Consider the following 22,603-nt stretch of genomic DNA (forward strand, 5'->3'; position numbering starts at 1 on the left):
AGTGTATCAAATACTTGTTCTCCCCACTGCAGCTTGGGCTCTGGAACCCAGCTCCTTGAAAGGGGCTGGACCCTCCACTACTCTGGAGTTGCCCAGGGTGAGAGGCGGCGGGCTGGTGTGGGCTTGGTTATAGCCCCTCAGCTCAGTCGCCATGTGTTGGAGTTCACCCCGGTGAACGAGAGGGTTGCTTCCCTGCGCCTTCGGGTCGGGAAAACGTCTCTCACTGTTGTTTGTGCCTACGGGCCGAACAGCAGTGTGGAGTACCCGGCCTTCTTGGGTCCCTAGGAGGAGTACTGGATAGTGCTCCAACTGGGGACTCCAACTGGGGTAGATTGTTCTACTGGGGGACTTCAACGCTCACGTGGGCAATGACAGTGATACCTGGAGAGGCGTGATTGGGAGGAACGGCCTCCCCGATCTGAACCCGAGCAGTGTTTTGTTGTTGGACTTCTGTGCTAGTCACAGTTTGTCCATACTGAACACCATGTTCAGGCATAAGGGTGTCCATCAGTGCACGTGGCACCAGGACACCCTAGGCCGGAGGTCAATGATCGACTTTGTTGTCGTTTCATCTGACCTTCGGCCGTATGTTCATGATTTGAACGGGAGAAAATGAAAAATGATTATGAAAAAATACAATACAATAAGTACAGTAGGACAAATTGTGACTTGTACGTATGTCACTGCTCTTCTGATGCTGCTGCATCCTGACTCGCTCTGTAGTGTCTTTTTCTTCTAAAGCCGCAGTGCAGGTGCGTTTTTTTGAGAGAAGAACAGTTATGGGTAGTTGTCGTTCTTTTTCTTCTGGGCAAAAAGATTCTTATAAACCTATGTTGAGGAATTTATCAAAAACCAGTTCAGAAGTCCGCTCGTGGTATAGAGATTTTATTCAGCCGGCGTTCAGCGGACCAACACAGACGTAGTGTCTCGGTCGGTGGGCTGACATCGAGTGGCCCTGCAACAAGCTTTTTATACAAGAACAAACAACAGAATTAAACAAGTCAGTGTGACAGTCAGAGGCGTGAATCTTTAGCTTTGGGACCACCCCTGAGGGATCAGGAAGTCCGTACATGGTCTCTGTCCCTGTGGGGGGCCGGAAGTCTCGGCAGGGATGCAAGACGCCGGACCCTGCGTGACAATGTCCCGGCAGGGGTCCCCAGGAACTGGAACCCGCATGTCTATGTCTTAAGGGGGCACAGGCCAAAAGCAATCCGCAAGGCGCCGCTGTGTCCCTGCAGGGGCCATCCGCTGCTGGAATGCTCCGCAAGGCGCAGCCATGTCCCTGCAGGGGGGCCAAACGGCCAAAACGCTTCATCACCTACATGCCACCATGGATTATGTCTGAGAACTGTGATGAACAATTCACAGCAGGAGCAAGCGCAAATGGTGGCAGCGGCATCTAGTTGTGGCACTTCCGGTGGCAAGCTGAGATGCCGCGGCATCTGCCTCAGTTTACTGTGGCAACTTCCGGTGGCATCTCAGCTTGCCACGGCAGCTGAGGCACTTGCCACTGCATTTACCGACTTGCCACTCACTTACCATGGCATTTACCGACTTGCCACTCACTTGCCACAGCCTATTCGGATAAATTCGGGGGGGGGCGGGGGGTCCTTATTTTTATGTGTTTTTTTATGGGCAGACTTCGCGTGAAATAGGCAAGAACATCTTTATTTAATTTAATGACGCCAGATCTGGCTGGGGTTTTTATTGTAGCATCGGCTGTCTGCTAGTTGAAACGTGTGGTCTGTTAGTCTGTCTGAGTTTTATGGTGTTTTTATAGTTCATGCTGTATGGTGCGGTACTTTTTTTTTTTTTTTTTGTAGGTGCACCGTCTCCTTAATGTTTAGCTGTGTTTTGATCTGTGTTTCTGGTGCGCCGTCACCTGTTTAGCTGTGTTTTCATCTGTTTCTGGGTGTCAAAACAGTGTACGGGGGCTAGCAGGAGCCACCGTCTGACGTCACTACCCAGAATGTAAACAACAATGGCGACCTACGAGTTAAATTATATTTTCAAATTTTATAAAAACAAAGACATCAACAAGGTTTTTTATATCACATTGTTATAATTGATACCAACATTTATCTTTTAAGACCTACATGTCTTAATAGCCAGGGTTCCTTTTAACAAACTCAGACTTTTCACTAAACCCGCTTCCTTGAATACCCTTCTGGTGGTGAGGCCTAGCTCAGTATATGATTTTTGCAGTATTTATTCATGTCCAATAACATGATTGGGCCATAACATCTTTTGTGCTATTTTTTAGGTGGTGTCCTCCATTTCTCTTGTGTGCACGGTGTTGTATACTATCTGAACTTTCTCTTTTGGACTGAGTCTGCAAGAGACCATACGGATGGACTGCTGAGCTTTAAATAGCTGCCAACATGTTACATATCTGATGTAGTAGGACAGGTTGCGAGGCACACTAACAACTGGACCAAAGAAATGTTTTTTAAAGAAAACGAGGGGAGACTCTGTGTTCCAACATCAGAAAATGTACAGCATGCAGTTAATAAAGATCTTGTGGTTGACCTACAGTGGGTGAAGTGCCTGAGGTCAGCAATACCACTGCAGGAAGGACCTGAGAGTGACCGGATTTCAGCCAAGCATCCAATTACTGGCACCAATCATCAATTTTCACTCTATTACAGATTTCACCAAACCAACCAAAAACGTCCAGAGGAGAAATTAAGGAGCCTCAACATCTATCCCATCCCACGGACCGAGTTCAATCGTGAACGTGCAGGTGTTAAGTACTCACTCTGTCAAATGAGTGAGCCACATTTCAAACAGACTGTACGTATCATGATTGACCTCCACAACGAAAAAATAAACAGCAGTTTCAAGGCTGAAATGGAGGCCCTATGTAACACCCAATTGTCCATTGGTGTACGTGGGATGCTGGGAATTCAGTCAGCTGGTAATTTTGGTCCCTATCCAATATTATATGTGGCAGTATGATGTCCTGCTGTGCTCAATTCTACCACAGGTAGAATTGCACTCAATTTCAGGCCTCAGCCTATTAGCACGGAGGGTGAGGGAATAAAAGGCGGTTGTGTTCCCTCCCCTCGCCCTCTCACTTCCTGGTTCCAAGCTCTTCCGGTTTCCCGGCGTTTCCTTCGCAGCGTTCAGTGCAGGTAGGTAAAACGGCTGTACTGCCTGCAGGTTGCTTCAGCATCTTTTAGCTTTTGGGTGTAATAGCCCGCTTTGTGTTTTTAGTGGTCCATTGTGGTCTAGTGGATGGTGGCGATCCTCTCTATGCGTGTCACAAGCTTTGAAAAGACAAGGTACGGACACTTAAATTTATTGTGCCACTCCTAGAGTGGTTTACTTGCTCCGGTGTTAAACAACTCACCTGTCCGTTTTTCATAGTGGTTCCTGAACGCATCGCCAGCGCACCATAACACGGAGCTGTGTAAAGCCTCCTTGGTTCTCATAATCCGAGGACAACTACTAAAAAAGACCCGTGGCCACTGACTGAACTCAAGATAAGGACAGGGGACACTGCTGCTTCGCATGCCCTTTTTATTTGTGTGATTTGTTTGCTGTGGACTTTATTTGCTGTGCTCCGTTTCCTTTTTTTTGCTTTGCCTGTCGCTCCCGGCTCAAGTCCGACGCCGCTGTGAGCATATTGCTTGCGGGAGCTGGGTGTTCTAGTCCTGGTCCCGGGCTTCTTTCCCCGAGCCGCAGACCCGGGCTGTAGCCTCCCTGTCTGGGCTGCGTGTGTGGGTGTTTGTGACAGAAGTTTGTAGCAGTTGCTGCAACAGTGTGGATGAGAGTGAGTGAGTGAGTTTAGTATAGGGCTGTTTTGTTTGTTTTGAGATTAAGCTGGATATTTGTTTCAGGTTTATTTTGTTGAGTTGGTAACTCTGGCCAGAGACCCCTTTTCTTTATTTCATTTACACCATTTGGATAAATTGCTCATTACTTTTGCTTTAGTTCTTTGGTACCTACAACGGCTTTTGTTCATTGTGTTAACAGTATTTCATATTTTCTTTTGAAGGAGTTGTGTATTATTGTGTCTAACTGTTTTTCTTTTGTTGTGCAGCTGCTGAGAGCCGGTGGTGGTGGTGGCATCCCCGGTGGTGGTTTCCCTTCGTGTGCTGTGGTCCTGAGTTTGGTTTTTTTGTGCACCTCACCTTTTGCTGTGCGTGTGTGTGAGTGGGGTGTTCCTTTTTAATTTTGGATTCCTCACCCCTGTTCCCCCCTCACCATCGGTAAGCCTCAGCTATTAATACAACCTGGTGTTATTTCTGTTGGCCCTTTTGTTACAATTTTAACCTGTTTTTATATACAAATAAATGGTCTATGGCCTGTTGAATGGTGAACCACGTCTCTAGTATTTCCTTTGTATAATTTACCTGTGTGTCCTTATTAAATTTAGTTATTTAGAATTCCCTGGGTGAAACTCCCAGGGTGGCGTTGTTGGTCCTCCAATTTTGTAGATTCTGCCCTTCATAAAAATAATAGTAGCCCCTCATAACGCCACATATATAATAATATGCCATTACATAGAACTGAATGTAATTGTTATGATTAAGCAGAAGCAGTTGAAAGATTTGTTGTAAAAAGCTAAACATGTTCTTTTTCTCCTGAAAAGTATAACTTTGTTCTTTGTTGTTCATTAGATGGCAAGCAACGGTAAGAGGAGACTGCAAACATCGAACCGTACAACAAGTCTTCATTCATAGCAAAATCATATGCTATTGCTGATAATCCATTCAAGTGCAATATTCTTCCACTCATTCATGTACATTTTTATCCTCCCATCCACTCTTTTTTTATAGTGTATATATATATTTCCTGGTTTCCTGGTTTAATTTGGTTTTTATTTTTTTTGGTATTCATGTTTCCTGTTTTTCATTTTGTTGTTTACAGTACTTGTTTACATAGTCTGTGTGCACTTTTACGGAGCTGCTGCCTAATCTCATTGTACCAGTATAATGATAATAAAGGCTTTCTATTCTTTCTATTCTATTTCTATTCTTTCTATAATGATAAGGTAATTAACAAATTACCATTTGACTGTAATCTAAATTGAATAAAATATTAATGTGTAAATAATTACATTGTTGTTGAAAAAATATTTCTCAAGGCAAAACTGAAAGACTTGGTGTCTGGGTCGCGTGATGAGAATGAAGTATTGAGAGTATTATCGAGAAGATTTCCCATCACAGTGACGGACATTGTCAGTCTTTGCCCAGTCGAGTTGCTGAATCAATCTTCTATGGTCATGCCATGGCTGACTGATGATGTAAGTTTAACAAAACTTATCATTTACACAGTTAAATGAATGGCAAAGACTGCTACATTCTAACGAGTTCAAACAGGTGCAGTTAATACAGGTAATGAGTGGAGAACAGGAGGGCTTCTTAAAGAAGAACTAACAGGTCTGTGAGAGCCGGAAGTCTTACTGGTTGACAGGTGATCAAATACTTATGTCATGCAATAAAATGCAAATTAATTACTTAAAAATCAGACAATGTGATTATCTCGAGATTTTTTTTAGATTCCATCACTCACAGTTGAAGAGAACCTATGATAAAAATTACAGACTGCTACATGCTTTTCAAGTGGGAAAACCTGCAAAATCAGCAGTGTATCAAATACTTGTTCTCCCCACTGTACATTTAAATGTCATCCTTTACAATTCAGGAATGTTTCTTTAACATGAACAAAGAACATGAATACTATTATACTATTTTCTGTTACAGGGTGGATCTTTATGCACCTTTTGATTTCATTTTGTGGCATCGCGAATGGAAAAATTGTGGAGGAGTAAGTGAGAAAGTAGTGAAACGCATCCCTGTAAGTCCTTTTTTGACTATTTTTGTATAATGTAGGACACTGTCCAAAACAAATGAAAAAAGATGTTAACATGGACTTTGCTGTAGGTTGTGGAGAAGCTATTTCTCCCCAGAATTGTGGGTCATTCTTCTCCAGAGACAGGGAACCATTTCATTCTTTGGGTGAGTCACAACAGATTTTAAGCTTGTAATGGTTATATTTTTACTTCTATAGAATTGAATAGAGACATTTTAGGTCTGTATAATATCTTTTATATAAGTGGTTTTGTTGAACAGCCTACATGAAATGAAACTGAATTATCCAAATCCCATTTAAAGTATACTTAGCCAAAGCTTTGTCTTCTGGTAATACGGTGATGACAGATGTTTTTCCTTGTAGGTGTTTGACTTCAAAGAAAAGGAGATCCGTGTGTATGACTCACTTGATTCATATACAAGGATCTCCAAAACAGACATGACTCTCCTGAAGTGAGTCACATAACGTACAACACTTTAATGTATAGATAAGGTAATATGACAGTATTATAATGCCAAACTATAGCCTCTTTCTTTTTTAGTAACGTCTTCAGATTTTCTGGCAGCCTCCTGTCATGGTTCGGTTTGCTGAGGACCCAAGTGCAGGAGAACAGGAGCCATGAGTTGCAACAAAAAAGGGTTTATTTACAAAAAGGCAAAAACAAAGCCAGGCCAACACATGGCCAATGTTCTGGGGGCCGTCCTGGGGACTGGGCAGACCGGCGAGACAGCTCGGGGGGGGGTCCCCGAGGCCTAGGCCTGGGTCTTGGCGTGGGTCTTGGCGGGGGACGTGACAGGGACTCTTGGCGTGGCTCGGGGGCTTGGCGCGGCTCGGGGACTTGCCGCGGCTCGGGGACTTGCCGCGGCTCGGGGACTTGCCGCGGCTCGGGGACTTGCCGCGGCTCGGGGACTTGCCGCGGCTCGGGGACTTGCCGCTGCTCGGGGACTTGCCGCTGCTCGGGGACTTGCCGCTGCTCTGGAACTTGACGTTGCTCTGGAACTTGACGTTGCTCTGGAACTTGACGTTGCTCTGGAACTTGACGTTGCTCTGGAACTTGACATGGCTCTGGAACTTGACATGGCTGCGGGGGTACCCGGGTCCGAGGCGCCGGCTGCGGGGGTACCCGGATCCGGGGCGCCGGCTGCGGGGGTACCCGGGTCCAGGGCTCCGGGAGTACCCGGGTCCGAGGCGCTGGCCCCCCCTCAAGGGACAGATCCCAGATGTCCCCACAGTCCACATCCAGGGCGGGCGGGCGGGGGGGGCCTGGGCGCTGGCTGCGGAGCAGGGGCTGATGCGTCCGGGACCACCACTGGAACATGGGGAGGTGCGTCCGGGACCACCACTGGAACATGGGGAGGTGCGTCCGGGACCACCACAGGAACATGGGGAGGTGCGTCCGGGACCACCACTGGAACATGGGGAGGTGCGTCCGGGACCACCACAGGAACATGGGGAGGTGCGTCCGGGACCACCACATGGAACATGGGGAGGTGCGTCCGGGACCACCACTGGAACATGGGGGGGTGCGTCCGGGACCACCACCGGAACATGGGGAGGTGAGTCCGGGACCACCACTGGAACATGAGCTGGAGCCGGAACAAGCTGGGGCTGGCGCTGACGCCGTCGTCGTTGCCTCCCCTGAGCCTGCAGGCTCCTGAGCCCACCCAGAGCTTGGCATGTTCCCAAAAAGGGGTCCCCATACTCCCCCTCCTCGACCCAGCGCAAAAACTCCAGCAGTGTGAGGCGCTCTCCCGCTGGGTCCATCTGGTCGGTCCGTTCTGTTACAATAGGTTAGATAAGGACCCAAATGCAGGAGAGCAGGAGCCAGGGGGTACCCGGGTCCGAGGCGCCGGCTGCGGGGGTACCCGGATCCGGGGCGCCGGCTGCGGGGGTACCCGGGTCCGGGGCTCCGGGAGTACCCGGGTCCGAGGCGCTGGCCCCCCCTCAAGGGACAGATCCCAGATGTCCCCACAGTCCACATCCAGGGCGGGCGGGCGGGGGGGGGCCTGGGCTCTGGCTGCGGAGCAGGGGCTGATGCGTCCGGGACCACCACTGTAACATGGGGAGGTGCGTCCGGGACCACCACTGGAACATGGGGAGGTGCGTCCGGGACCACCACAGGAACATGGGGAGGTGCGTCCGGGACCACCACTGGAACATGGGGAGGTGCGTCCGGGACCACCACAGGAACATGGGGAGGTGCGTCCGGGACCACCACATGGAACATGGGGAGGTGCGTCCGGGACCACCACCGGAACATGGGGAGGTGAGTCCGGGACCACCACTGGAACATGAGCTGGAGCCGGAACAAGCTGGGGCTGGCGCTGGCGCTGACGCCGTCGTCGTTGCCTCCCCTGAGCCTGCAGGCTCCTGAGCCCACCCAGAGCTTGGCATGTTCCCAAAAAGGGGTCCCCATACTCCCCCTCCTCGGCCCAGCGCAAAAACTCCAGCAGTGTGAGGCGCTCTCCCGCTGGGTCCATCTGGTCGGTCCGTTCTGTTACAATAGGTTAGATAAGGACCCAAATGCAGGAGAGCAGGAGCCAGGAGTTGCAACAAAAAATGGTTTATTTACAAAAAGACAAAAACAAAGCGCTGCTTGGCAGGAATAACAAAAAACCAGGATCGTGAAGGACAAAAACTACGAGGAGACATGGAGGAGGGAACAGTACGGACCGACAGGGGACAAAGGAATGACAAGACAAGATATACCGAGGGGATAACGAGACATGAAGAGACACAGGTGCAGACACAATCAGGGCAGATGGGACACAGGCGGGGCAAGACAGAAACTGAAGGCTGGGGGGAATGTCAACCTTGACACCTCCAAAACTGGGATGTCATCTATCCTCCTCAGTGGAAGCAGCAGGACACTGTTAATTGTGGAGTGTTTGTGTGTTCTGTATGTTCTGAGTTCTATGAAGTAATTACTGTTCTGTGGTCTGTCAAATTGGTCTGTCAAATTGGTTTGTCTAAATTAATTGTTTTAAAACTAACCAGGCTGCTGAAAATGAGGTGCGAAATATTGAGGTCACTTCAGAAGCTCTGACGCTCAGCCAGTGCAGGGCTCTTCGTTTGCACCACGCAACAGAAATGATAAAAAACGTGAATGCTAAGGTTAGTCTACTTCACTCCTCCTGTGTCAATATCTATACAAGTGATAAAGCAAATACTTCAGTTACAGCAAATGTCTCTGTTACACAGGACTTTCCACTCACAGCAGCAGAAATGCTACAGATGGAGCAAGATGAATCTAAACTCCAGGCAGCTGAGGCCAGAAAAAAAACTCGAGCAGTCATTGCCTGGCATGGCAAACTAAGACATGTCTTTCAAAGAGCAACCGGTTCAAGCAAGTATGTACAACTTTAATTATTATGCAGTTATGGACCAATTAGGAAGTACTTCTAAAGACTTAGTGTGAAGTATTGTTTAACCAGGGGTAGACGACCTTAGGCAGTGGTGCCAACATTCACAGGGTGATCACTGGCACACTGCCATAAGTTTGAAGCGGAGGGTACGTCTTTCTTTTAAAATAAATGTCAATTAGTTTAGGTTCCCTCACATCTTGCAAATGACATCCTGCACACAATTCTACACTCATTCAAACTCTGAACACTGACTATCAAGAAAATAAAAAAAACATCTAAACGTTTGTCGACCCCTGGCCTAAACAAACTGTACTAGTATAGCCTAAATTATAGTTGCTGCTGTTCGCAGCAAAATGTTGCATGGGACTTGAAGCCTACCAGATTGATTGTTCTACATATTAAGAAAATAAAAATAAAGCCTGCAGATAATATTAATAAATCAAATAAAGTATTCAAGTGGATACACACAATGTTTATGGATTTCAATTTCCATTAGCCTTAAAAAATCATCTTCAAATTTAATTTTAAAATATATTTAAGCTATTGTGTAATGAAACCAACAATTGGCCCAGTTTACCTTTTTCTTTAGAGACTGCTGCTTGGGGTACTTGGGGTTTGGGATGTGTTGCCTCTTTGCAGTTTGGGGTTCAGGCTCATCATTCTCCGCACTCTCCATATCCTGGAGTTGTTTCTCCAGAGTCTTTATGTGTCCTGGTGCAAGGAAATCAAAATGTCATCATGACATGTACCCAATCTAACATAGTCTCAGATCTAGTGTCCTACAGGTTTATTATTATTATTATTATTATTTATTTGAGTACAATGCACAGTAATGAATGCACCAGAGGCAAATTTGCAACTGATGTCCCTTGAACTCCAGATTGGAATTGCCAGTGGCTCACACACACTGACAGGAGTATTAACCCTAAAATACTTGTTCATCTGGGAAAACCCAGAACATGGAGAGAACATGCAAACTCCACACAGAAAGGACATGGTATGGACTAGGGCTCGAATCCATGACCTTATTGCTGTGAGGCAGAAGTGCTAACCACTCCACATGCCATGGTCGTTTTAAAGCTGGCTTGGAAATAAGATATAAAATGACATTGATCGTCATGGGCTTTCTATTTTCAAATAGCCTACTCTGTGTGGACCTTTTTATGGCCATGATGCTCGCTACTTCACACTTAATCCTGTGCCGTATCAGCATAACAATCCAGCTGATGCACGATTCACACTTAGTCATGTGTGTGCATTTAATCAGAGCATTTAATGAATAATAATAATAATAATAATCTTTATTTGTATAGCACCTTTCATGACATGAAATGCAGCTCAAAGTGCTTTACAGAGCAGTGAGAGAACAAAAGAAAAGCAATTAAAATAATAGCAGTAATGCAGTACAGTGAGGACATGAATAACATTTAAAAGATCAGTGAAAGCCTCAACTGCACATTCCGTTTTGCTTCTTGTTTTTTTTTTTTTTGCTCTGTTAATTTTTATTTTATTTTTATCATTCTCTGTAGTCTGTGCAATATACCAGTCTTTCCCCCCCATCTTCTTTTATTACAATCTTCCCTACAGTCCTACCTGTGCAAAGATAGAATGGCAAAAGATATAACTTGCACTGCATGCACAGTTTGCACACTACTTCAGAAGTATTGAACGAGTCGAGTGGTACTACTCAGACTGTCAGCTCTTGTTTTAACAGATACGTTGTCAGCATGTTAAGCCCAGTGACATTAGTTATCGAAACCCAATAACATCACTAAGGTTATGCTACAGATGGTATGCAATACTCAAACATGTGATATATTTTACATTGAAACATAATGTCACATACTTGCCACATGTAGAATTCGAGCCTGATAAACGGGCCATGGTTTTCTTCCTTGTTGCCATTCAACCAATTTTGGGTAGTCCTCGTCTGACTCTTCCACGCTCAGAAAATCAGAAACAGAAAAATTACGGATACAATCGATCTTCACTATACTCCGCATCCCTTTATCGAACCCCTCTGTCCATTCGACAATGGCATGTTTAATTTCTGGCTTTTCTGCCATAATATTCTCTATGATCAAACTTACAGCTACAAATACACAGTTCAAACTTCACACACACCGCCTACGAGACACTGCCCATAATGCAATGCTCCTCCCGCCTGGACAGAAGCCGGCACAACGGACGCTCAGACGGAAACGGAAATACACGGAAAATTCGAAAATGAAAATTCGAGGTTGGCCCCGCTTTGTATGTAATCTGGGATCATTTTTATTTTATTTATTTTTATTTGCTGTTTGCATCCGGTCTAGCTAGGAAATGGGTGGGTGTGTTCAGTAACTTATATATATTTGTGCAGCGCTGCGCCAAATTTCAAGGCACCAGTTGCCTTTAAACATGGTAGGATTAAACAAAAACAACCTTTAAAGCAAAAGTGTTTTTTTGAGTGTTTGTATTATTCTATGATGAAATCGTTTAATAATTGTTATTGAATAGCTGATTCAAACCGGATGTAGTCGCGCTAGTTTTTTCCACTTCCGGGGGAGCAGTTTATAACAGAAACAGAGCGGCAAGCTTTGCACTCTAAACCCAATAAGAAGAAGAAGAAGAAGAAGCTTTGCACTCCGTGAGACCCAACTTTTTTTTCACTTACATTTTATTTTTCACTGTAAAAGAAGCACCAGCATGGGTCCGAAGCGTTACAAAGCATACCACGAGGATGACGAAGCACCAATTCCAAAAAGGACAAAAACAAGAAGACGAAGGTAAGCTAGTTCTACATTGTCCTGGTTAGCTAGCTCTGGAGTAGCCTAAAGCTAACTCGAGGCTAGCTGTGGAGTAGCTTGATGGAAATGCTATCCAATAATCTGAATACCATGTATCCTAACTTCAGTCATGATTCTCTAACTGTAAAAACATTGTAAAATTGTAATTGTAAAAACATTTATAACGTTAGTTTAGTGTGTCTGTACACAGTTGTTAGCTTCCCATGCCCATTACTTTGAAACATCATTGGATTCACTAGGAACAAAGGGATTCAAGTTAGTTTGTACACAAATGTGTATCTTGCATGCCCCCCCCCCCCCCCCCCCAAAAAAAATGAATAAATAAAAATAAATAAAAAATAAATAAAAATAAAAAATGAAAAAAGTTCATTGTCCTGTTCATCAAACCTAGGTAGCAAAGTAAAGCAAAGTTTGTAGTTTACCCAGGGTGTTGGACTAAGTTATTTACAGACAGACCCTGCAGGAAGCCTTGCTCAAGTGTTATTCAGCTGTTATTCATGATTGATGAATTTGGGAATCAAACAGGGGTTCTTCCAGTATCAAGGCCGCTCCTCTAACCACTAGGCCACCACTGCCTTAAAAAGCAAAAAGCAAAGCTTGAACTAATTCCAGAACGGAACGAGAAATGGTTCACTTTTACTGCCATTTCTATCACTCCAATCAATGATAGCCTCTTAGTGCAATTAGTAATTTCCAGTAACAGATAATTTTCTTTTTAGGAGAATGCTTGATGATGAGGGAGATGAAGAAGCTCAACCTGTGGACTCTTCAACCAATCAGGAACCCCAGGCCTCTACTGCTCCTGATGACACAGTAAGTTGGCCCACAATGACCACACATGTTTAGTCACTAGTGTATGTAAACCGCTCACAAAAAGAAAGGAAACTTGACTTCGGGCCATTATATCTACCCTTTAATAATACCAATCAAAAGTGTGTTGTATATCATATTAATCGTTGATTTGATTCGATACCCCTACTGGGAGAAAGACAACTGTCTTTCTCCCAATAGGAATGGGAGTTTTTCATCATTGGTCATATTTAAAAACTCACTTTGGGTTTGTGTGAACTGCGGGAAGTATGTGTCTCGCACATTTTGTGGGTGCACATTCTGTCTTTCTATTGCAAGGCTGTGATCGCTGAGTCTGTACCTAGTCAAGGCTTTCCTAAGTTTTGGGTCTTTCACCGTACTCAGGTCTGCTAGTGTGTATTCTCTGTTTAATACTAGGTAGCATTCCATTTTGATTTGGTTTTGGGTTGTCTCTCTCCAATGTCTCAGGTAGCTCACACATTGACACACTCCAATACCCCCTCTCCCCACCCCTCTACCTTCCCACCCCTACCAACAGCAGAAAAAATAGATTTGTGTGATTCTTCTCAAATTTGTGACACTGCTGATCCTATGTTTCACAGATGAACCAACCAGTACCTAGCCCTATGTCTTTCCCAGAAGATCAGGAAGAGGGACCAAGCTCTTCATCTCCAACCGCAGACCAGAAACCAACTAAAGAACAGGTGGAACTGCTGCTGCTGGCATTAAAACTCAAACACGGACTGACAAACAAAGCCTTGGAGGACATTCTGCAGCTCATCAACTTCAGTAGTGGGCCTGATGGGCTGTCAGTGAGTGGTTCTAAGTACCTGTTCTTCAAATCATTCGAATCAGTGAAAGACTTACTAGAGATACACTATGTCTGCAAGACGTGCAACGTAAGGATGCAGGAAGGTCCCTTCAATGTCAAATGCCCAGTTTGTGACCAGAACATATCAAAAGCACATGCACAGAAAGATCAGTGTTTTTTGTACCTGCCGCTAAAAGCTCAAATCCAAAAACTGCTTGAGGACCACCAATTAGGGAAACACTTAAAACACAGATTTGAGAGGATTGGTGACTCCATCAAAGATATATACGATGGAAATCTGTACAAAAAACTACCATTGCTTGCCTCACAAGATAACATATCACTGGCTTTCAATGTTGATGGAGTGCCAGTGCACAAATCAAACCCAACAAGTTTGTGGCCAATTCTATGCACTATTAATGAACTGCCAATAGAACTACGGGGAAAACACCTTATGCTGAGTGGCCTGTGGTTTGGTCCAAACAAACCGAATATGAACACCTATCTGAAACCATTTGTTGATGAATGCAAAGATTTGTATTCTAATGGTCTTACATGGCAAAGTGACAGTGGTGAAGTCACAAGCAAAGTAGTAGTCACTATCATGGTGGCAGATTCAGTTGCTCGTCCAATGCTTCAGAATTTCAAACAGTTTAATGGAGAGTTTGGGTGCTCTTTCTGTACACAGAAAGGCACAAGTGTTTTAAAACGGAGGGGGCGTGTAAGGGCTTATCCTTATGAAAACGTTGAGTTAAGAACTCCTTCCCAAACTGACAATCAGGTAGAACAGGCTATTGCGAGTGGAAACCCCTCATTGGGAGTGAAAGGGCCTAGCATTCTGTGTAATCTGCCTGATTTTAATATTATCGATGGCTGTGTTCCTGATTATATGCACAGTGTGCTTCTGGGTGTAGTTAGAAGCATCGCCACACTGTGGTTAAATCCTGAAAACAACCAATCTCCATGGTATATTGGACGCTCAATTGAACAAATTGATGCCATTTTGACTTCCATCAAACCCCCATGTAATATTTCTCGTGTCCCCCGCTCAATGAAAGACAGAAAGTTCTGGAAGGCACATGAGTGGTACATGTGGATGTTATATTACAGCATACCAACATTGAAAGGGATCTTACCTGAGAGCTACTTAAAGCATTGGTTTAAGTTGGTAATGGGGGTCTCTATTCTACTTGGCGAGAATATAGCCCCACTGCAGATATCCGAATCTGAGAAGTGGCTGACAGAGTTTGTGCAAGAAATGGCAAGCCTTTACGGCACAAATAATGTCACTTTCAATGTACATTTGTGCCTTCATCTACCAAATACTGTAAAGAACTGGGGACCCCTCTGGGCACAGTCTGCATTTGTCTTTGAGTCCTACAACGGGGTCCTTCTGGATATGGTAAAGAGTAGTCAGGGGGTTTCTCTACAAATAATGAAAACAGTTTGGCTACAGGTGGCATTTCCATCATTTTCCAAAAAAGCCCTGGGGGGGATCCTCTGAGTATTCAGCTCTCTTAGAGTCATTTTCATGTGCAAAAAAAAAGGGTTACACAAGTCAGCCGCTCTGATGGTGTTACATGTCTGGGTAGGCCTAACATTTGTATGATCAAGAATGACGATTTCCTGGCGTTGAATAGCATCGTTAACCTACCAACTAGAGTCCCTGTCAAGTATTTTAGCAGAGCAGTGGTTAACTCAGAAATGGTTCACTCACAAAACTACTCCCGTACTTTCCGGAGAAATTCATACACGGTCATTCTTTCTGATGAAAAGGAAAGTGTTTTCTCTGTGAAGACATTCATTCACTGTGATCTAGGACAGGGAGAGACAACATATGCAATAGGGAAGTACTACAAAAAAGAGAAACATGACATTTGCAGTCAATTTAAGAATCCTTTGTATTTTATCCCTGTGGGGAAAAGTCTGGGAAATTTAGTTGCTGTACAAGCATGTCAGATAAAAGAAAAGTGTCTGTTTGTTGAAACTAACAGAAATGTAAACTTTGTATTCAAATTTGTTAACCACAGTGAAATGCTTTCTTAGATGCTCAATGTTTTCAATAAACATGGGATTAATCAAACTTGTTCGTTATCCATTTTATTCTACCACAATACACATTTTATTGTCATGGAAACCATGCCTAAGAAAGAATTCATAACCTTGTTAATGATTCAGGAAATAAAGGTTTAGCCATTTGTATTGAAAATTAGCTTGTTTTCCTCACTTGCCATATTCCATAATCATTGCCTTGTCACATGTATTTAGGAGCAAATGTGATGACGTTACCATTGTGTTGACGTACACATCCCAAATGTGCTAATTTAGTCTTGCATGATATTTAATGTTATCACATTACATTCATTAGATGTGATTCATGCAGCAGGCAGAATCTGCCACTGAGCTGAAACATTTACTGTATGCAGGAAACCGTACTCATGTGGCCTATAATAATGGGACACAGGGTCTACATATTAAGAAGCTATATAGGAGACTTATGTCTTGTATTATGAACAGATAAGCCTATATATGGATAAAGAAGCTATATAGGAGACCTATATGGCTTGTATAATGAACATATATGACATATGAGGGTATAAACAAGCTATATAGGAGACATATATGGCTTGTATAATGAACATATATGACCTATATGAGGGTATAAACAAGCTATATAGGAGACCTATATGCCCTGTATATGCACATATATGCACCTGATTTTGACCTATATGTGAGATATATGCAGCCTATATGGAGCATATACCAGGCATATATGTGGTATATATGCGCATATATGATGCTTATATGTAGCATATAGGTTACATATAGTTGCATATATGCATCATATAGGTTCTTTCCATGTGGGTTGTTGCACTTCTGTTTTTTTTTCACAAGACTTTTCCATGACCACATTAAGAACTACCCGTGGCTACAATGCACTGCATGTAAAAATTGGCTGCATTTCCGGTGTGCTGGTGTGGAGGGCGACTGGAATTCAAAGGATTTCTTTTGTGGCTGCAATCTTGTTGAAGATGTGTAAGAATTATGTCATACATATCATACCCTCTTCTGCCATTGAAATGAAGTAATAAATGTTATGGTTTTCTTTGTTAATGAAGTAGAAAATGCAGGGAGGAATTTCCCTTAACGTAGCCAATAAAGCTTAGAAAAATATATTTTACATCATTTATGTAAGCATAAATTGAAATAATTCAAATTTCAACTTGTTATACAAATCAGGCTCTTACCCTGTTGCTAAATATGAAAAGACTTGGTCCAATTTGAGATCTTCTCTTGTCTTTAACAGAGATGACATCCTTGAGTCTGTTTAAGCAGACCAATTACTAACAGATGACGACATACAGGTAACAGCGTCATTAAAGTATGCTGTACACAGTAGTCTGATATGACATTCATTTTTTACAGACTGTCAGGCTGTAATATTTTAATTAATATAAATATATCTAATACTACAGGATTTGGAGAGAGATCTACAGAGTGGACAAGTTCTCTCCAACAGAATGTATCTGTGGCAGCACCAAGGATTTGATTCAGTCCTTCGAAAGCGTTACAGAAAACATTGCACTTTATTCAATGACACAATGGTATGGCAGTACGGTGGCTTAGTGGTTAGCACTGTTGCCTCACAGCAAGAAGGTTCCCGGTTTGACTCCCAGGCCCAGCAGGACCTTTCTGTGTGGAGTTTGCATGTTCTCCCCGTGCTTGCGTCGGTTTTCCCCGGGTACTCCGGTTTCCTCCCACAGTCCAAAAACATGCATGCTAGGTAAATTGATCATTCTAAATTGCCCGTAGGTGTGAGTGTGAGTGTATCTGGTTGTTTGTGGAAACTAGCATTTCTGCTAAACCCGGTGTATTTACACTGCTTAATGTAGTGTTAATTAATATGCATTGTCTAAATAAACTTTGAAACTTTATGGTTTCTCTTTTTGTGTTGTTTGCACACAGTCCTGTCTTCAAGTAATTCAAAACACAGTATGTGAGTGACCAATATCTGACAGAGTAATGTTAAGTAAAAGTAATGGCATAACTTACCAAAATGTATTGTAGTATTTTTAGGCAGAGGATGGGTGAAATAGAGCAGGGGTTCTTAACCTTTCTGACCTTGGGGCCTATATATATATATATATATATATATATATATATATATATGTGTATGTATGCAGAGCCGTCTGGGAGATGCGAAATGGCCGGCGAAAGGGCCCTCGCACGTGAGCGCGCGCAACATTTTTGGGTTTTTCGGGTCATATCGGGTGTCTATATGCGCAATTTTAACTCTCCACACACACACACACACACACACACACACACACACACACACACACACACACACACACACACACACACACACACACCGGCCTGACAGCTGTCAATCACACGGCGCTGAAAACTCAGATAATCACGGACTGACTCAGTCCGATCTTTGATACAGCTATCTATTTAGATAGATATAGACACAGCGGTCTATTAACATCATTTCTGAACTCTATAATAGAGAATAGACTCTGCGATCTAGTTGAAAACAACACAAGCACATTAAAATAGGCAGGTGGTCAAAGCTACCACAACATTCTGATAAAGAAATTATTTAAGAAGGTTACACTGACTCACCATAGTTGACTCTTCCATAACCCAAAATAATCCAGGTAACGTGGAAAACGGGGTAACAAAACTTTGTACATGCTTAGTCCTCTTTTAAAGTTTAGCACGCATCTCCTTCCTGGCCCCAAATTTGCCGAGTCGGCAAATTGCTGTAACTGTTAAGGTTGATTTATGGTTCCACGTTACACCAACGTAACGCCTACGGCGTAGTGTAAGCGGCGATGCGCACGTACATTGCGCGTCGCTGCATACCCTACGGCGTATGCTCTGCGTCGATTTAATGCAGAACCATAAACCAGGCTTTACAGACAATCAGCGTTGGCTCACAGCTCTGATGCGTTCAGGACAGTTGTAAAGTAAGAATCAGCCTACACTGGCCGCACAATGCACATTTTATCATTATTATAGCCTACAATTTACGATGGAACGTAAAAGGACCACCCCCCCCCCCGCCCCGAATTTATCCGAATAGGCTACATATAAATAAAATAAACAAAAGTGATTGGCAAGTCGGTAAATGCCATGGCATGTGAGTGGCAGCTCGATAAATGCATTGGCAAGTGAGTGGCAAGTCGGTAAATGCAGTGGCAAGTGCCCCAGCTGCCGTGGCAAGCTGATTGCTGATTATGCCTTACAGTTTAGTAAGATTCCCAGAATATTCAAATTTTTTGAAATAGGATATTTGAGTTTTCTTAAGCTGTAAGCCATGATCAGCAATATTAAAATAATAAAAGGCTTGCAATATTTCAGTTAATTTGTAATGAATCCAGAATGTATGACATTTTTGCATTACAGAAAATAAAGAACTTTATCACAATATTCTAATTTTCTGAGACAGTCCTGTATATGATTGATTGATTGATAGATAAATAGTGACACCAAAATGAAAGTAATAATCTGACATCATCCTACTCCTCCCCAGATTACTTCAGTTGAGGTGACACAGGTTTACCACACAGTAAAACATCTTAGCTACAACAGTGCTGGCTGTGGACACAAGCTCAATCAGAAAATTCTATGCGATTCCAAAATGGTGGAGAAAATGACTTTGGGGAGAACAAAGCAAAAGGCACTGGTGAAAGACGTCCTGGGTCCAAAGGCAGTGGGTGATGTTCTCAAGATCTTAACCTCGTCACTCATCCCATTCTCCATACAGACCGATGCATCAAATAAAGGGAACAGGAAGATGTTTCCCCTTGCTGTCCAGTACTTCAGTCCAGAGTCTGGGGTGACCAACAAAATGCTGGACTTCATAGAGAATACAGACGAGTCAGCTGCTGGAATTGTAACTCTCCTGGAAAAATCCCTTGAGAAATTTGGCTTGTCAATGGATCCAGTGACCGCATTCAGTGCTGACAACACAAATGTCAATTATGGTATTCACAACTCTGTTTTCACTAACCTGAAGAAAAAACAAAACAATCTGCTGCAAGGAAACTGCCATGCCCACATAGTGCACAACACTGTGAAGCACGCCCTTGACGAGCTCACTGTAGATGTGGAGAATGTTGTGCTGAAGGTTTATGGCCACTTCTCCACATCAGCTAAAAGAAGAGAGTCCCTCAAAGAGTTTTGTGAGTTTTGTGATGTTCAATTCAAGGAGATCTTACGACATGTGACAACCAGGTGGCTCTCCCTTAATCCAGCAATCCATCGGTTTATGCAGTCCTGGACTGCACTGAAGTCGTACTTCATCAGTCTAGGAGAGGAGTGTCCCAAGCAAGTGCGGGTTATCTTAAAGCTCTACAAAGACTCCACTGTGGAAGACGGAGACATTGTGGAGGTTTACCTTCTCTTCTGCAACAATATACTCTCCCTCTTTGAGGAGGTAGTAAAGAGCCTGGAGGGCAATGCAACCACCTGTGTTGAGCTGTATTCCATCATGGCTGAATTCAAGCAAAAGCTCATACAGAGATGAGACGACCAGTTCTATGGGTACCTAACAAGGCAAAAGCTGCAGGGCCTCCTCCCAGATGAAGCAAAAATGGCAAGGGTCGAATTCACTGCATTTCTCAATAAAGCCATTTCATATGTTGAGAAATGGTTTGATTTCTCAGAAGAGAACTGGCTGTTTGCACTCCAACCTCTCTCTCTCCAACGTGGCACCCTGACCTTTGATCAAATGGAGAAGGTGGCTAAAAAAACTCAACCTCATCAATAAATTGAAGATGGATGAGCTTTATGATGAGTGCACTACAGTCAGTATCATCCTGAAGAGGCTCAGGGAACAGAATGCTGAATTAATGGAAGTCCAAGGGTGTTGCTGCGAGGTGGATGACTGTGTTTGAAGAAGTTGATCTTCCCAACATGCTCTCTATCATGAGACGCATCCCAGCATCCACTGGATACGTGGAAAGAATCTTCTCCCGTATGACCAACATATGGAGTGACGCTAGAAGCAGGTGTTCAGTGGAGCTCATGAAGAGTGAGCTCCTCATCACTTTAACTTTGAGCAGACCTGTTCGGAGTTCCACACTACAGTTCTCAAAGACAAGGAGCTGCTCAGTGCTGCAAGAAGTAACAAGAAGTACTCCTGGAAGAAGTGAGGTAGAGAGTGAACTGTTTAAACCTGGCCTAACCAAAAAAAGGACAAAAGGAGGTGAGCACTTTATTTTTTCAATGTTTATTAGTTTTATTTAGTTTTCTAAAGAAAAGATTCTCAGGCAGGCTTTGTTACAGCTGTTACAGCACTTTATTATTTATATAATAGACTAGCATGTTCAGTCTATAAGTGTGTTAAATTTCATTGCTTCCCTCTTGTTTTTATACATGTTACATTTACAGATAATTCTGTTGTTGCATTTAATTTAGGTGCTGTTTTGTTTAACTGCCCAATGCAGGCGGTCTTTTTTTATTTTACTATGACCATGCTCAGGTTCAGGCTGTCTGTAGTAATGCAAGTTCAATGTTATTAAAAGGGAACCTATTATGAATTCTGCAGGGTCTGTTCATCCCAACCCAGAGGATCCTTCCAGTGTCATGTGACTTCTACGAGCCGTTCAGATTTGTGCATTTTCGTTATGTAAGCAAAATGCAAACCACGCCTCGGTCTGCTCCGCTGCTGAAACCACGCCCACAACTAACTCCGCCGGCCGGAGCTTCAGCCATTGTTCAGCAGCGGTGGCTGCTGAACAGCGAGGGACAGTAGAAATGCGGTTTTGCATCGACACTTACCCTCATAAAAGGACCAGTTCCAACAGCACGGACCCGGCAACTGCACACGAGTCAGCGGTAAGTGGCGTTATTTTTTTATATTATTTATATTTGTCTACAAGTATGATCTTTGCATGGGCTAAGTATTTAGCTTAGCTCCGCTGTTACTCTGTGTTACGGAGCTCTATTAGTACCGTATAACATTTTTTTCTGTTTATGGTTTCAGATCTTCCGAGCAATGCACCTGAAGCTGTTCAACGATACCTTCAAAAGACGCACGGTCCTTCCTTGAGCCAGCAATAGTGCATACATGTTATTTATATACAACTTATGTTTTATTTTTTTTTAACAATAAAGTTGCCATTTGTGAAAATTCAGTGTTGTGATTTCTTTACAATTCAGGCTTAACACCGTGTCATAACTGCATGCGAGCATCCGACTATCGCGTCGAGCTGCGCCAACACCTGGAGACAGAAGCCGACGGTCTCCCAAAGACTTTAAAGGAACTGAATTCTCGGCTAAAATCTGCCAGGTCAAACAAAAAGACATTGTGGATTGAAACTGCAGAGAAGTTCAGCACCCAGTTCTCTGTGTTCTTCTGTCCAGATAAAGTGGCCAGGAAATGGAACACACTAGTCGACGCATACAAAAGAATAAAGGACAACAATAGGGGCACAGAAAAAGGAACCATCCGCTTCTAATTTTTTGGTGAAATGGATTACCTTTTAAGAGCAGCATGACGTTGTCTTCCCTGTGGTTGGCACAGCAGCGGGGGTAGACGTAAGAAGGCCAGAGGTGCTTAAGTCTTCAGCTGTCACAGCACCTCTAGCAGAGGCTTCCTCTGCTAGACTACCAACACCAAGCACCACACCCACACGGCCTCATAAGCGTCAGAGGGGACAGAACTCAAACTCCATACATCGATTACTAACCGGAATACTATTACCACGCACTGGAGGATTTAGCAAACCTAGAGGATTATATCGATCACTATTACAACCGCTCCAACATGGACAACAACCCACAGGACTCATCCGACCCATCCAATCCAAGCAAACGGAAAAAAACTTCATCCACAGACACAGACGATCTGACACCCACCACAGAAGTCGAGGTCAGTATATTGCAATCTATAAATAAAAAACTGGACCTACTGGTAACACTGCATGAGGAAATAAAAGAACTTCGGACAAGCCTGGATTACGCCCACAACTACATCGAGAAATTAGAGCAGT

General features: G+C 43.7%; 1 protein-coding gene and 1 long non-coding RNA gene across 2 annotated transcripts; both read left to right on the forward strand.

The window, feature by feature from the left end:
* Window positions 1–3,053: 3,053 nt before the first annotated feature.
* On the forward strand, window positions 3,054–15,659 carry LOC133428433 (uncharacterized). The gene is made up of 11 exons (XM_061716553.1): window positions 3,054–3,134; window positions 3,217–3,284; window positions 3,370–4,214; window positions 4,626–5,421; window positions 5,712–5,966; window positions 6,184–6,272; window positions 6,346–8,934; window positions 9,022–9,170; window positions 11,864–11,953; window positions 12,694–12,787; window positions 13,387–15,659. Exons 7-11 carry the CDS (start codon window positions 8,911–8,913, stop codon window positions 15,097–15,099), a joined length of 2,070 nt encoding a protein of 689 aa, XP_061572537.1. The 5' UTR covers window positions 3,054–3,134; window positions 3,217–3,284; window positions 3,370–4,214; window positions 4,626–5,421; window positions 5,712–5,966; window positions 6,184–6,272; window positions 6,346–8,910; the 3' UTR covers window positions 15,100–15,659.
* A 3,825-nt stretch (window positions 15,660–19,484) lies between these two features.
* Window positions 19,485–21,681, forward strand: LOC133429056 (uncharacterized). Its single transcript, XR_009774028.1, has 3 exons — window positions 19,485–20,814; window positions 21,157–21,446; window positions 21,595–21,681. It is a non-coding gene; the product is annotated as an uncharacterized LOC133429056 (long non-coding RNA).
* Window positions 21,682–22,603: the final 922 nt, after the last annotated feature.

Source organism: Cololabis saira, chromosome 3 (genome assembly GCF_033807715.1).
Source record: "Cololabis saira isolate AMF1-May2022 chromosome 3, fColSai1.1, whole genome shotgun sequence".
NCBI classification, from domain to species: Eukaryota; Metazoa; Chordata; class Actinopteri; order Beloniformes; family Belonidae; genus Cololabis; species Cololabis saira.